At 44.0% G+C, this 12,332-nt stretch overlaps 1 protein-coding gene across 1 annotated transcript in view; it reads right to left on the bottom strand.

The window, feature by feature from the left end:
- MAPK8IP3 (mitogen-activated protein kinase 8 interacting protein 3) overlaps window positions 1-12,332 on the bottom strand; it is a 58,912-nt gene that overhangs the window by 7,216 nt on the left and 39,364 nt on the right. The window contains exons 18-29 of the mRNA XM_026859231.1: window positions 9,835-9,961; window positions 8,899-8,994; window positions 7,245-7,406; window positions 6,167-6,332; window positions 5,518-5,703; window positions 4,713-4,899; window positions 3,798-3,920; window positions 3,444-3,524; window positions 2,844-2,911; window positions 1,273-1,421; window positions 287-458; window positions 59-172 (exon numbers count right to left, since the gene is read on the bottom strand). Coding sequence (XP_026715032.1) covers window positions 59-172; window positions 287-458; window positions 1,273-1,421; window positions 2,844-2,911; window positions 3,444-3,524; window positions 3,798-3,920; window positions 4,713-4,899; window positions 5,518-5,703; window positions 6,167-6,332; window positions 7,245-7,406; window positions 8,899-8,994; window positions 9,835-9,961 — 1,631 coding nt within the window. The remainder of the gene's footprint in view (window positions 1-58; window positions 173-286; window positions 459-1,272; window positions 1,422-2,843; window positions 2,912-3,443; window positions 3,525-3,797; window positions 3,921-4,712; window positions 4,900-5,517; window positions 5,704-6,166; window positions 6,333-7,244; window positions 7,407-8,898; window positions 8,995-9,834; window positions 9,962-12,332) is intronic.

Raw genomic sequence — 12,332 nt, 5'->3', positions numbered from 1 at the left:
GGTGGGGGGGGTGGGCCGGGGGGGCAGGGCAGAAGTATCTCCAACAATTGTCACTTACTCTCAGTCAGTGGAATGGAGATGACGACACCGTTCCCTGTCCCTACCCAGAGGCGGTTGCCAGCAATGAGCAGGGCTGTGATCCGCACGAAGGAGAAGCCCAGCTTCCCAGTGCCTAATGGGAATGCAAGACAACTGGAGAGTCAGTTATGGCTTGGCTGATGGATTTTGTTATCTCTTTGATCTCAGTAAGCAACAGACCATTCACTGACAGTCCCTACTGCCTCACCTAGCATCTTGCTGACATAAGGCTCAATGTCAACATCTTGCAGATGCTGATGGCTGTGGGCGTGGTAAAGCCTCAGAGTGGAGTCCAGGCGGATGGAAACCCACACTCCATCTCCAATCCAAGCCAGCTGTCGCACCTGACTCTCCCGCCGAGGGTGAGCATCAAAGGATTTCTGAAACACCAAACAGGCATACCAATGTGGGTTGACAAAAGGTTTGCAATTATCTACACACAGACGCCATTTTCCTCAACCGAGATCACTTTGTTTGGCTTTCAAAGCTCTTGGAGAAAATATGTTAATGCCAGATAACCTCAGAAGTTCACTACAGTATACAGAAAATCCCTCACTTATGATGAGTTGTATAGCAGTTCTGCAGAGATCACGGTCTTTGAAGACCAATTCAGGAGCATGAACATTAGAAAGCAAGAGCTTTCAATGTGCTTGATAGAAAAGGAAAACACACAACTCCACCATAAATTCCAAAGATCAAACTGCCTTGGCTTAGCAATGTGAACTTCAGATTCAGCACTTCTCCCTTTGATTAGAATTATTCCAAGAACTGTCAAATAGGTTTGTACCAAAACCACCATATTGAATTTCAACCAAAAGGCTCTAAACATCATTTTTTTCTTAGGCAAGTGGAATCACTGGGACTTGCTAACTGTACTCTGCCTCTGTGCCACAATGCCTACAGATGGAGAAATCTTAGATCATATATGAAGGGAAGCTGCAAAGCAAGCACCTACATTTGCACAGTATGGGGCCTCACTGACTGACTAGTAAAGGGAAAGAAAGTGCTCAGTTTAGACTTATCTGAAGATTTAAGCTCTGCAAAGGGAGGAAGGAATAAATAGTCCCCCTGGCAGTTTGGATCCTACAGTCAGCAACGTTCTGCATTTCCATACACTGCTGCAGAAAACAGCTCTAAGAATAAATAAAACAGAAGCAAGCATGTGCATGCACATACACACATTCGCTTTCTTACCTCAATCTGCATTGTCTTAGGCTGAATAACGTGGATTTTGTTCTTGTAGCCACACCAGACTCTATCATACACAACAGCCATGCAGCGGATGGAATGGTGAGTGTGACCGAGGTCCATTAGGTGATAATTACTGAGATCCCACTGACCATCTGAGGTGAAAAACAAGTGCGGAAAGATGCATCTCCTTCATGACATGTCAGTATACAACAGAATCATCTACCATTCCATGTATATCTAGGTATACAGGCTTAGCTAATACTCAAATGCTCATTTTGCTTAGGTCTGTGAACTACCCATGAATCCAGAATACTACTTTGGGCACAGATACTTACGAAACACATAACAATAAAGTTTAGTTTGGTGGACTGAAAGATCTCCAAATCAGGCTGATTTAAACATTCTTTTATTGTAATGAAGTGAACAGGCTTCTCTAACAAGTATAACAAAAACAGCAGGGGAAAAATAAAAGACAGCCTAACAAGGCTATATGCTGAAACTTGAAAGGAAATGGACCTTGTGGTGAGGCTTCCTCCTATCCCAGACAGACAACATGAAGTGTCAAATCCAGGATAAGGAATCAATCTTCCTTCTCTCATGCTTATTTTCTAACTAACCTGGCAGATACTGTGTTCTTCACAGAGACGTGGCCTCTATGTCATGGAGCTTTAGCCTGTTTCTGATGGGAACTATTTTTATGTGTCAGGGGTCAGGCTTGAACTCATGACAAAGGGTGAATCAAAATCTAGATTGCACAAAACCAGAAATCTCTGTATTTTAGCTTGCTGGATAAACTGCTACACAGTGACTAACTAAGTTCTTAATATGCAAACATTAGTTACAGTTAGCAAATTCCCACATGCTTTCAGGCATGAACACAGCTCAGGAACTACTCAAGTCATAGGGAAACAAAACCTACAGTAGTGAAGAGGACAAGAAATACAGAATTCAAAAGGTATCTTGAACTGACAAGATTAAGGCACATTAGATTACTCAGACATCTCTTCTTTGAAACAAGAAAAACTGACCAAGTGTAATTCAAAGGCTCCATTTATTTGGGATTTCCAGACTTCCAGACAACCCCAGCCCTGCCTGCTGTGTATGCAGTCACCAGTGCCACTACTTATACGGAGTCCAACTTCTCTGGGAAGCATCAGGCCTTTTTGCAACTGTAGAGGTGAGGGCACAGCCTCAGCTGTGTGGAGCTCCCTGTGCACGCCCCATTACAGCTGATGTGTGAATGCACAGTAACACCAATAGGGCCCAAATGCATTAAACTTACCAAGCATGCCTCAAACAACTGCACAGCGTATGTGTTCCTAGAAGTGTTGTATTTATTCTCCATGTGCTACACAGTACATACACGTTTCTGTTCAGAAAAGCTCAGGAAATGGTGGTAAAGTGTGCCATAGATGTTTCAGGATAGAAATTACATGTGTATAATTGCTATGCATTTTAACCGTATGTTTGTACTCTGGCAAGCCAGCACCTTTCCTTCTCAACTCAGAATAGCATTTAATACATTCCTACACTTCCGGCCAAGTTTAGTTTTCTCTTATTACATTGATTCTTACCTTCTCCCCGGTGGAATATGGCTAGTGTTCCATCTGCCAGAGCAACAAGGACCCTCCCTTTCACATGCCTGAAATCACAGAAAAGTAAGTACTTACAAAAATCTGTAGGAGTAAGGGACTAACAAATCCTTTCTGACATACACACACACACCATCTCTATGTTCTTTATTCCTATTCAGTTTAGCCCTTGCAGGAACATCCTGCAAGGACCAAGGGTCATACCTCTTACCTTCGTTGTAGTAAGACCATCCATAAATTTCCTGTTGAGGTTAACTTCTCCTTCACACTACAAACTTCACCAATTTCAACAAATTCCACCTAACTTATATCCCAGTGAAATTTTGCCTTTCTCCTCCCCACTTATTTCCTCCTGATAAGTCTAGTACCTTATTCACTGAATTGGGTCAGGTCTGCAGTTGAGCAGAAAAACAGCTCAGTATGAGGCATTTCAGTAACAAAAAACTTGGGAAACTTTCCTCACAAACCATGCAATTAGAAGAGCAAAGAGAAAGATGACTCACAAGGAGGTGCTACCCCCATCTAAAATATCACTTAGGCACTGAACCTTCTCCTTCAGCATCCCCTGGCATGCACACTTACACTAGACTCAGTACAGAGTCCTTCAGCTTTATCGAGTGCAGACACTTCTTCCAGTTGGATACAGCCGAGTGCACATAAAGCCTGTGAGAAAGGACAAATCAGGGAGGGTTAGCAGCAAGGCCCCACACCTTCAGCCTGACTAGGCTTGTGTCTTTTCTTCTGGTAAGAAAGATGGAGGTTAGGTAAGAAAGTGAGGTTAAATCCCTGTGCCTATGATGAGCTGAGGGCTCAGAACAACAATGAGCAATGAACACCTACACCAGAAACAAGAAGTGAACTAAAGGTGTGCGGATATGAGAAGTGGAGCCCAGAGAACCGAGGTGACAGAGATCTGTCAGCCCAAAGGGAACCTACCAGCCGTTCTGTGCTCCCAGCCACATGGTGGGGGCAGCACTGGTGCAAGTCCCAGCAGCATCCCCATTTGACTCCTGATCTGGCAGTGTTGTGCTTGACTCTGTCTTCAGCTGCCCATTCTCCCTGAAGAGGCAAAAGAACATTGTTAAAGGCTTGGGCAGCAGCAATGGACAGAATGCTCATGTAGCTCACAGTCTGGCATTCACAAGCAGGTAAGGGCCCTTGTATACCCAAATCACTTCCTTCTCTCCATGTTTTTTAATTGCTTGATTCCCAAATCCACAATCTGCAAAACTTCCTTTTTTCCCCACCAATACAAATAGCAAGTACTTCAAAACTGCAGAATTTAACTTGGTGTTTGGCACTACTATTACATAAATAGTATTTTCTTTGTTCATTTCCAACTTCAACAGAAACAACTTAGAACAACTTGGTCATTTAGGAACAATTTCTATCCAAGACCTCCATGTTGCTCCTCAGGCCACCACATCAGACTCATACATCTTAAGAATTTTTGGGTAGTGAATACACTTTCTTCATTATCTTTACAGCACATTAGAGGTACTACTAGAATAAATCGGTTGTTTTTACACACGAATCAATAAGCTCCTTCAGTAAGAACATTAAGTGTACATGTACTTTGGAAGATCTGTCTTAACAGCAGGTCTTAATTCATATTGAGAGAACAAGCATGTGCACTTAAACAGCTGACAAGTCTGCTGCAGGTTGAACCACGTTTATTTTCTTTTCATTTCTCTCTCTCTCTATCATCCCATCTGTAATACTGTTTGGGCACAAAACTGAGAAAACACTTTGACACTTTATTAGATGATAAGGCTGGTTCTTATAAAAAAAACCTTATGAAAACAGAGCTGATAAATAGCTGAACTGGCACTTTGGCCCCAGACTGCCTACCCATTCTGCCTAAGAGGCGCCTGTGCAGGGACTGGATCTGTAAACACGTGCTCCGTGAGGGGCCCAGGCCGGGCCTGAGCAGGCTCTGCCTCACTTGTACCATTCTCTGGTACCTCTGTAGCTTCTGTTGCCTCCTCAGTAGACTGGGACTGGTTGATCTTCCCATTGCAGACAGCAGCCACCTCACCTAAAAGACAAAGAACAGTGTAAGACATACTGGATAATGAGCTGGTAAATTAGCTATAGAGAAAACAGGCTGTCAGTTATTTAATTTATCCTTCCTTGACAAATTCATCAAGCCCTGAGCCTGCACCACAGGCAGCAGATCATCCAGTGTTTTTTTCTGCTTGGATGGGGAACAGAGATGATTTTAAAGTGAGGCAAAATCTGTGACTAACAAAACTTGAGAAGCTCTCCAGGGCTGCCCACTGCAGTATGGAGTCAGCAAGGGCATCATTACAGTTTTCATATGGGCTTAACTGACTTCACAGGAAGACATGGTTCAGAGAAGCAAGCAATGAGAACAGAAGCAATTATAGCAGGGCAGACATCATCTGTCCAAACTACTCTGTTACATGGTCCCTGCAACCAGGCTGCAGGCTGGGGATCACTCATAGAAAAAAGGAGGGCTCTAAAGAGAAATGTACCAAAAGGGCCTTTGGTCTTCCTTGTACCACATTAAGAATCTTCTTGAGACCTCTGAAGTAGTTAACTCAGGAACAGGAGGATGCAGGTGTAAAACTGTAAGCTCATATGGGACTGGCTATAATTGGACTGCCATTAAGTTTTCCACCCCAAAACTCACTCTGTCCCTTGTCCAGCACAGGTGTGTCACCACGCGAGGAACAGTTGCTTCGTGGCACATTGCAGCGGGTTGCACAGCCTACCAGAGTGATTCCTGCCAAGACACCATCTGTTCCAGAAGACTCTTCAGGATTTACATCTCCCTCCAGAAAGATCTCGCCTGGAGGATAATCACTCTCACTGGCCGCTGAAGGGCAAAGAACAGATTCTCCCATAAATCTAGCTGTCATTGCTCATTTAAATGTAGCAGTACTGAGATGACCACATGAATGGAAGATGCTGACCCTCAAGGTTCACTGCCCTGGGGAGGCACCACAGCATCAGTCCGCATTATGGCAAATCCCCTCATCCCTAGCATCAACACCTAGGCCAGCTACAGAGCCCTCCCAAACCTGGGCAAAACTCAACTCTTCCTCCCAAGAACCATCCTTTACATGACAAAGGGAACGACTTACAAAATATTCAACAGTGAGGGATCTTCATGGAAAGGTCCTACAAGGAGGCAAGATCTGAATTATGGTTTGGAGGGACAATTACAGAATGCAGCAGGGTCCAAGAGTTAGTTCTGAAGTGAGGACACTACATTTGTCACTCCTCAGTGGAGCAGGTGACCCTGTGCAGATCAGAGCCAGTGCCTGGGCCCCACTTACCAGGGATGCTGGAGATGCAAAGCACATGAGCATTGCAGACAGTGAACTGGTCCACAACTGTGCCGGGCTGATTGGCATCAATAATTACAACTTTACTTGTTGACAGCGTACTAGTGAGGATCCACACACGACTGGACGTGGCATCCATTTCATGGAGCTCTTTTGCCTTCAGGAAAGAAAACACACAGGCAGAATCAGTGCCGCTCGCAGATCAGATTGAGCATATTCGTGCTTGGCAACATTTACACATGCAAACACCACAATGCCAGCTTCAAAGAGCCAGGTCTCTTCCTAGCTGATGCAAATAAACAATATCAGCTATGCAAATTTCATTCACATTGCTTCAGTAGTATCTAGAACATTGTCCAAAGAACCTGTCTGGCTTCTTAGGGCAAGAGGAGTTTGGCCATTAATTTCTATTCTGAGATGTCTGACTAGTGTATCACCAAACATTCACTTCAGACAGAATACCACAGAGCTGGGCTGCACTCAAGCTACTTAAGCAAGCTGATCTCAGAAGACTACAGGGCAGCAGCATAAGATAGCTGTGGGGGAAAAAAAAACCCACAAACCAGAAAGGATAACACATTATATTATTATCTACAAATTACAGCTTGGTTCTTAAAAAACCCCACCACTTAAGACTTATAAAACGGAGCTGGAATAAATCTCAAGAGCTTCAACTTCTGAAAAAAATGGACTCACGGACTCCACTACATCTATGTTCTTTTTAACAAAGCTTTGCCTGAGTTTATTTACCTTTTTTTTACTTTACAGTGATGAGGGCTCCAAAATCTTCCTAGCAACCTCATCAAATGCTTAATTACCCTTACTATTAGAGATTTTTTCAAAATTCCAAATGTTTCAAAAGTAGAAGTTGGAAAATTTTATCCTGGATTATTTATCCCAAATCACACAGGAAGTTACTGAAGAGCCAGAACACCACAACCCTGCCCAAGACGACACCTCAGAAGTACAAGTATATAATTATACAAAGGTATTGAGAGAGGGGGCATGTCAGGGGTGGAATGAGAAAACACACTGGAGGGGGAAAAAAAAATCCGTTTTCTTTTCTGACCTTTTTCTTTTCAGGAGATGTATGGTTACTTTTGTTGTTCTCGCCTTCCACTTCCCTATCACAGGTGAGGGGATCACGTCCAGGATCCAATTTCTGCCCATTCCCAGGCTCCTGCTCCAATGGTCTCCATCCCGTGAGATTGACTCCAGCTGCACACCACAGCTAAGTAACAAAGGGAGGAAGCTTAAACTTAAAATTCTGGAGGCTCCAGGGTCTCTTTAAATTCAGACACCTTTGTAGAGAACTGTGAACTTGTGTCAAACACCTAAAATATATAGTTGGAAACAAAATACCTTGTTGACTTCTACTAGAAGACACAGTCAGATTTGATGGAGGTAAGATAAACGTTCTCTGTAACCTAGAAACATCACTGGTTTTTTAACATATGTGACTAAATGATTTAAAGAAAATAAAGATAATAAATCAGCTGCATAACTGATAATAGGCTCCTGAAATATCCTCAGTTTCTGACTCTGGGGTTCCCAAGTCATTGTAGCAAAGGAAGCAGAACATGGCAGATGTTACTAGCTCGGGGTACAATAAGCATGACTGCTTAACTAAAACTGACAGTGACTGCTTGACTGTGGATACACATTCAGTGCACTCCCCTAGCCCCCCTCCCACACCTTGCACTCTTCAGCTTCCTCATACAGTCCTTTTCCCAAAAATCAAGTGTTTGTCTGATCTTAGAGAGCTATTTAAAGAATTAAGATGGCAAAAAATGAAGAAAAAAAAGAAAAAAGTAAAAGGGAAAAAAATATGCTCATTTATCTCCCTATGTAACAAGCATAGAGTGAAAGAAGCACACTGCATATTTTCTGAAATCAAATTTAGCTAACCTTCTATGAGCTATTTCTAGACAGTTTTTTAGGAGAATGCTGGGAACAGGCCTACAGAAACAAATACTGGATTTATCCAAAATCATAAAAGAAAGATTCTGAGCAGAATATTATCCAAAGATCATGCCAATCATCTAGAAACAACTAAACGCATATGAATTTTCTTACAACTTAAACATCAGAATGACATCTAAAATCAGCTCTGAATGAAGTTAATGACAAACTGCCTATTTCAAAACAATCAGTTAGAGCAGATAAACGTGCTACCTGCAGAGAGACGACTGTTTATTCTCAATCATAATTCTACTCAAGTTTTTAGTATTCTAGTATTGATAGACAAAGCTTCACAAAAATCTGCTCTACATAATATTGTCCTGTTACCAGTGAATCCTGGTCAACGATAGAATCTAAAAGAAGAGTGACAAAATGCATTTTTACCCTTCACCTGCTCATTTTCGTGTATTTTTATACTGTTCTATATTATACCCTAAGGGGTCTTAGCAAAAGCCTTATAAGCATAAAATCTTGCGGATTTTATATAAGAGTTGTCTCAAAAAAGCGTAAGATGTAAGACAGAAGCATGGGACCTGGCAACCAGAATCAGCTGAGAATTCTGTCCTCATAAGAGAGAGGTACTTTTCCCTATGTACACTAGAAACCACCAGTCAAAAACAAAGGAAGCAGAAAATAGAACTTGGAATATAGAATGTACAGAAAAATACAGACTGTTGTAAAAATTGCACATGTAGCAGCCAAATTCTTTGCTTATTCCATGTCCCCTTCCTGGACTGGAATGGTATGCAGAGACAATGTACCTTCATGGTTGGGTCCTTCTCTACTAGTGGGCGGCAGTATACAGGCACAGGGACGTTTTTCATGCGAGTGTCTTCCTGACCACCATTGGGACTCAGCTGTGGAGGAAGAGAAGATGAAAAAAGACAGTACAAAGCTGTAAACACCAGGCTATGGTAAGAGAGATATACCCAGTGCGGCAGAACCAAATTTACTAGCCTCAGAGATAGGTGCTGCTGAGGCTTCCATCTCACATCTTGTATGAAACAGAGTCCCTACAGGGATGGAAGCAGCCTGCCCAAGAGACTGCCTCTCACCATGATACGGTGCCCCAGCTATGGTCACCAGAGGCTATATGCTGCACTGCTGATGGAGAAAGGGTTGTTAACAGGTGCTCCCTGCAAATAAGTTATAACACTGGCATTCCCTTTCAGCATGGCCTGAAATTCACCCACTTCCAAGCCACACTGCAAGACTCCTTTCTTTCTGGTCTCTGACCAGTTAAATGAGTCATAGGCCAACAAGTGAGGCTGATGACATTTGGTTTTGTATTATTGCTGAGGAGAAGTGGGAGCAAAGTGCAGTGCATTTGATTTTTATACTGAACAGCTGGTAAACTTCTCAGAGTATAAATTAAATATGTGATGTTCAAGCCCAATTATAATAACAAAGAAAATAAAGTACTGGGCTCTAGACAAAGAAGTTTAATTATTTTTGGTTTAGAGTAGGTTCTTTCAGCACCTTCGTGCAGAGGAATGTCTCCTCCATTGACTTCAGTAGATACAGAAAACATGAATTTGACCTGTGTCTACAACTATCATAGAAATAAAACATGCATATGATACCTCTAAACACAATACTTAAGGACTAAGGCTAAGGGTACTAGTGGAAGTTAGGTCTTCACTGGTTTCACTGTGAGGGATGATGTCCCTTCAGCCTGTCCAGTGAGTGGTCCCTACCTGCTTGTACTTGGCAGGGAGGCTCCAGCCACAGGCCTGTAATCGCCCGTCATCGTTCCGCACGTGCTCCCGGACCTGGCGGTACTGTTCCCGCTTCTGTTCGCGACGTGCCGAGGATGTACAGTCACTGAGGAGAGAAGCAACAGTGTTACTTCTCAAACTATGGTTAAAAACAAAAGCTGAAGATTAAAGAAGTGTCACCATAACAGGGGGAGAAAACACAGAGCACACCAAATCCATCTTGGAGAACAGATGCAGGAAATCAGAGACTGAAAAACTCTGTTAAGAAGCAGACACAGGCTTCCCTCATCTCCAACTTGCAGTTACCTGAACGATGTGGCAGGCCAAATCATTGTGATTTCCACTTCAATGCTCCTAGAGCCCTTCAGAAACAGGGAATCAACTTTCCATAAAACCTATGAATCTACTGAGATTATACCAATTTTTCCTTAGCTGTTACAATTTACTGATCTATGGTCTCCATCAGGAAAACATTTTGAGTTCTTTCCCTCTTCATTAACCACCCACCATAGGAGAGTATCAGGTTCAAGATCATCTAAGGAACCTAAAAGTGCACAAGTCCATGGCACCTGATGAGATCCATCTGTGGGTCCCAAAGGAATTGGCAGATGAAGTGTCTAAGCCACTATCCATCATATTTGAGAAATTGTGGCAGTCCATTGAAGTTACCACTGACTGGAAAAGGGATAGCATAATACCCATTTTTAAACAGGTTAAAAAGGAAGACCCAGGGAACTACAGGCCAGTCCCACCTCTGTGCCTGGCAAGATCATGAAGCTGATCCTCCTGGAAACTCTGCTAGGGCACACGGAAAATAGGGACGTGATTGGTGATATCCAACATGGCTTCACTAAGGGCAAATCATGCCCAACAAATTTGGTGGCCTTCTACAACAGGGTTACAGTGCTGGTGGATAAGGGAGGAGCAACTGGCATCATCTACCTGGGCTTGTGCAAAGCATTTGACATTGTCCCACACGACATCCTTGTCTCTAAACTGGAGAGACATGGATGTGATGGATGGACCACTCGGTGGGTAAGGGATTGGCTGGGTGGTCGCACTCAAAAAGTTGTGGTCAGCGGTTCAATGTCCAAGTGGAGGGGGGTGACATGTAGCATTACTCAGGGGTGGGTGTTGGGACCGGGGATTTAATATCTTTGCTGGCAACATGGACAGTGGTATCGAGGCACCTCAGCAAATTCACTGACAACACCGAGCTGTGGTGCAGGGACACGCTGGAGGGAAGGGATGTGCCATCCAGAGGGACCTGGACAGGCCGGACATGCAAACCTCATTAGGTTCAACAAGGCCAAGGGCAAGGTTCTGCCCACGGGTCAGGGCAATCCCAAGCACAAATCCAGGCTGGGTGAGGAGTGGATGGAGAGCAGCCCCAAGGAGAAGGACTTGGGGGTGTTAGTGGATGGAAATGAGCCAGCAACGTGCGCTCACAGCCCAGAAAGCCAACCGTGTGCTGGGCTGCACCCAGAGCAGTGTGGGCAGCAGGGCAAGGGAGGGGATTCTCCCCCTCTGCTCCACGCTCCTGAGATCCCCCCTGCAGTGCTGGGTCCAGCTCTGGGGGCACCAACATCAGAAGGACACGGACCTGCTCGAGAGGAGCCCACAAAGATGCTCAGGTGGCTGGAGCACCCCCCTGTGAGGACAGGCTGTGAGAGTTGGGGGGTTCAGCTGGAGAAGAGAAGGCTCCGGGGAGACCTTAGAGCGGCCTCCCAGGGCTGAAAGGGGCTACAGGAATGGGGGGAGGGACTCGTCATCAGGGGGTGTAGTGACAGGATGAGGGGTAACAGTTTTAAACTGGCAGAGGGTAGATTTAGATTAGATACTAGGAAGAAATTCTTCCCTGCGAGGGTGGTGAGGCCCTGGCACAGGTTGCCCAGAGAAGCTGTGGCTGCCCCTTCCCTGGAAGGGTTCAAGGCCAGGTTGGACGGGGCTTTGGGCAACCTGGGCTGGTGGAAGGTGACCCTGCCCACAGCAGGGGGGTTGGAACTAGATGGTCTTTAACATCCATTCCAACTGAAATCATTGTATGATTCTATAATTATAGTCAACTATTTATTTTTCTGTCCATTTTAAAGCTTTCTCTGCTGACAAGAAAAATATGCACTAACTGCTGTTGCAACTGCTGGTTTCAACAGAAAAACTTCAGCTTTGCACTGGCGAAGGTTAAAAGGAAAACTGATCTGTGAGCTCTTAAGATATGTTTTAATATAAACAAAGGCTGTTTGAATATCACTTCCAGTTCTAAATAGGTTTTTAAAGTATCATTCCAAGGTACAAACAACATCAGCAAAAAAATCCAATCCAAAACAAAAACCCCTACACACAACACACACACTAGGACATACACTTACGAACAAAAACAACCCCTGTTAAAACAAAATACTTCCCTGCACATGCTTCGTCCCATGTGAAGAGGATGAGAGAACAAACAGCTTCTGACAGCAGTTAGTCACACTGTT

Source organism: Athene cunicularia (genome assembly GCF_003259725.1).
Source record: "Athene cunicularia isolate RWA chromosome 14 unlocalized genomic scaffold, athCun1 chr14_part1, whole genome shotgun sequence".
NCBI lineage: Eukaryota > Metazoa > Chordata > Aves > Strigiformes > Strigidae > Athene > Athene cunicularia.
The sequence above is the reverse complement of the archived record's forward strand: the minus strand, read 5'-3'. Positions and strand labels throughout refer to the sequence as shown.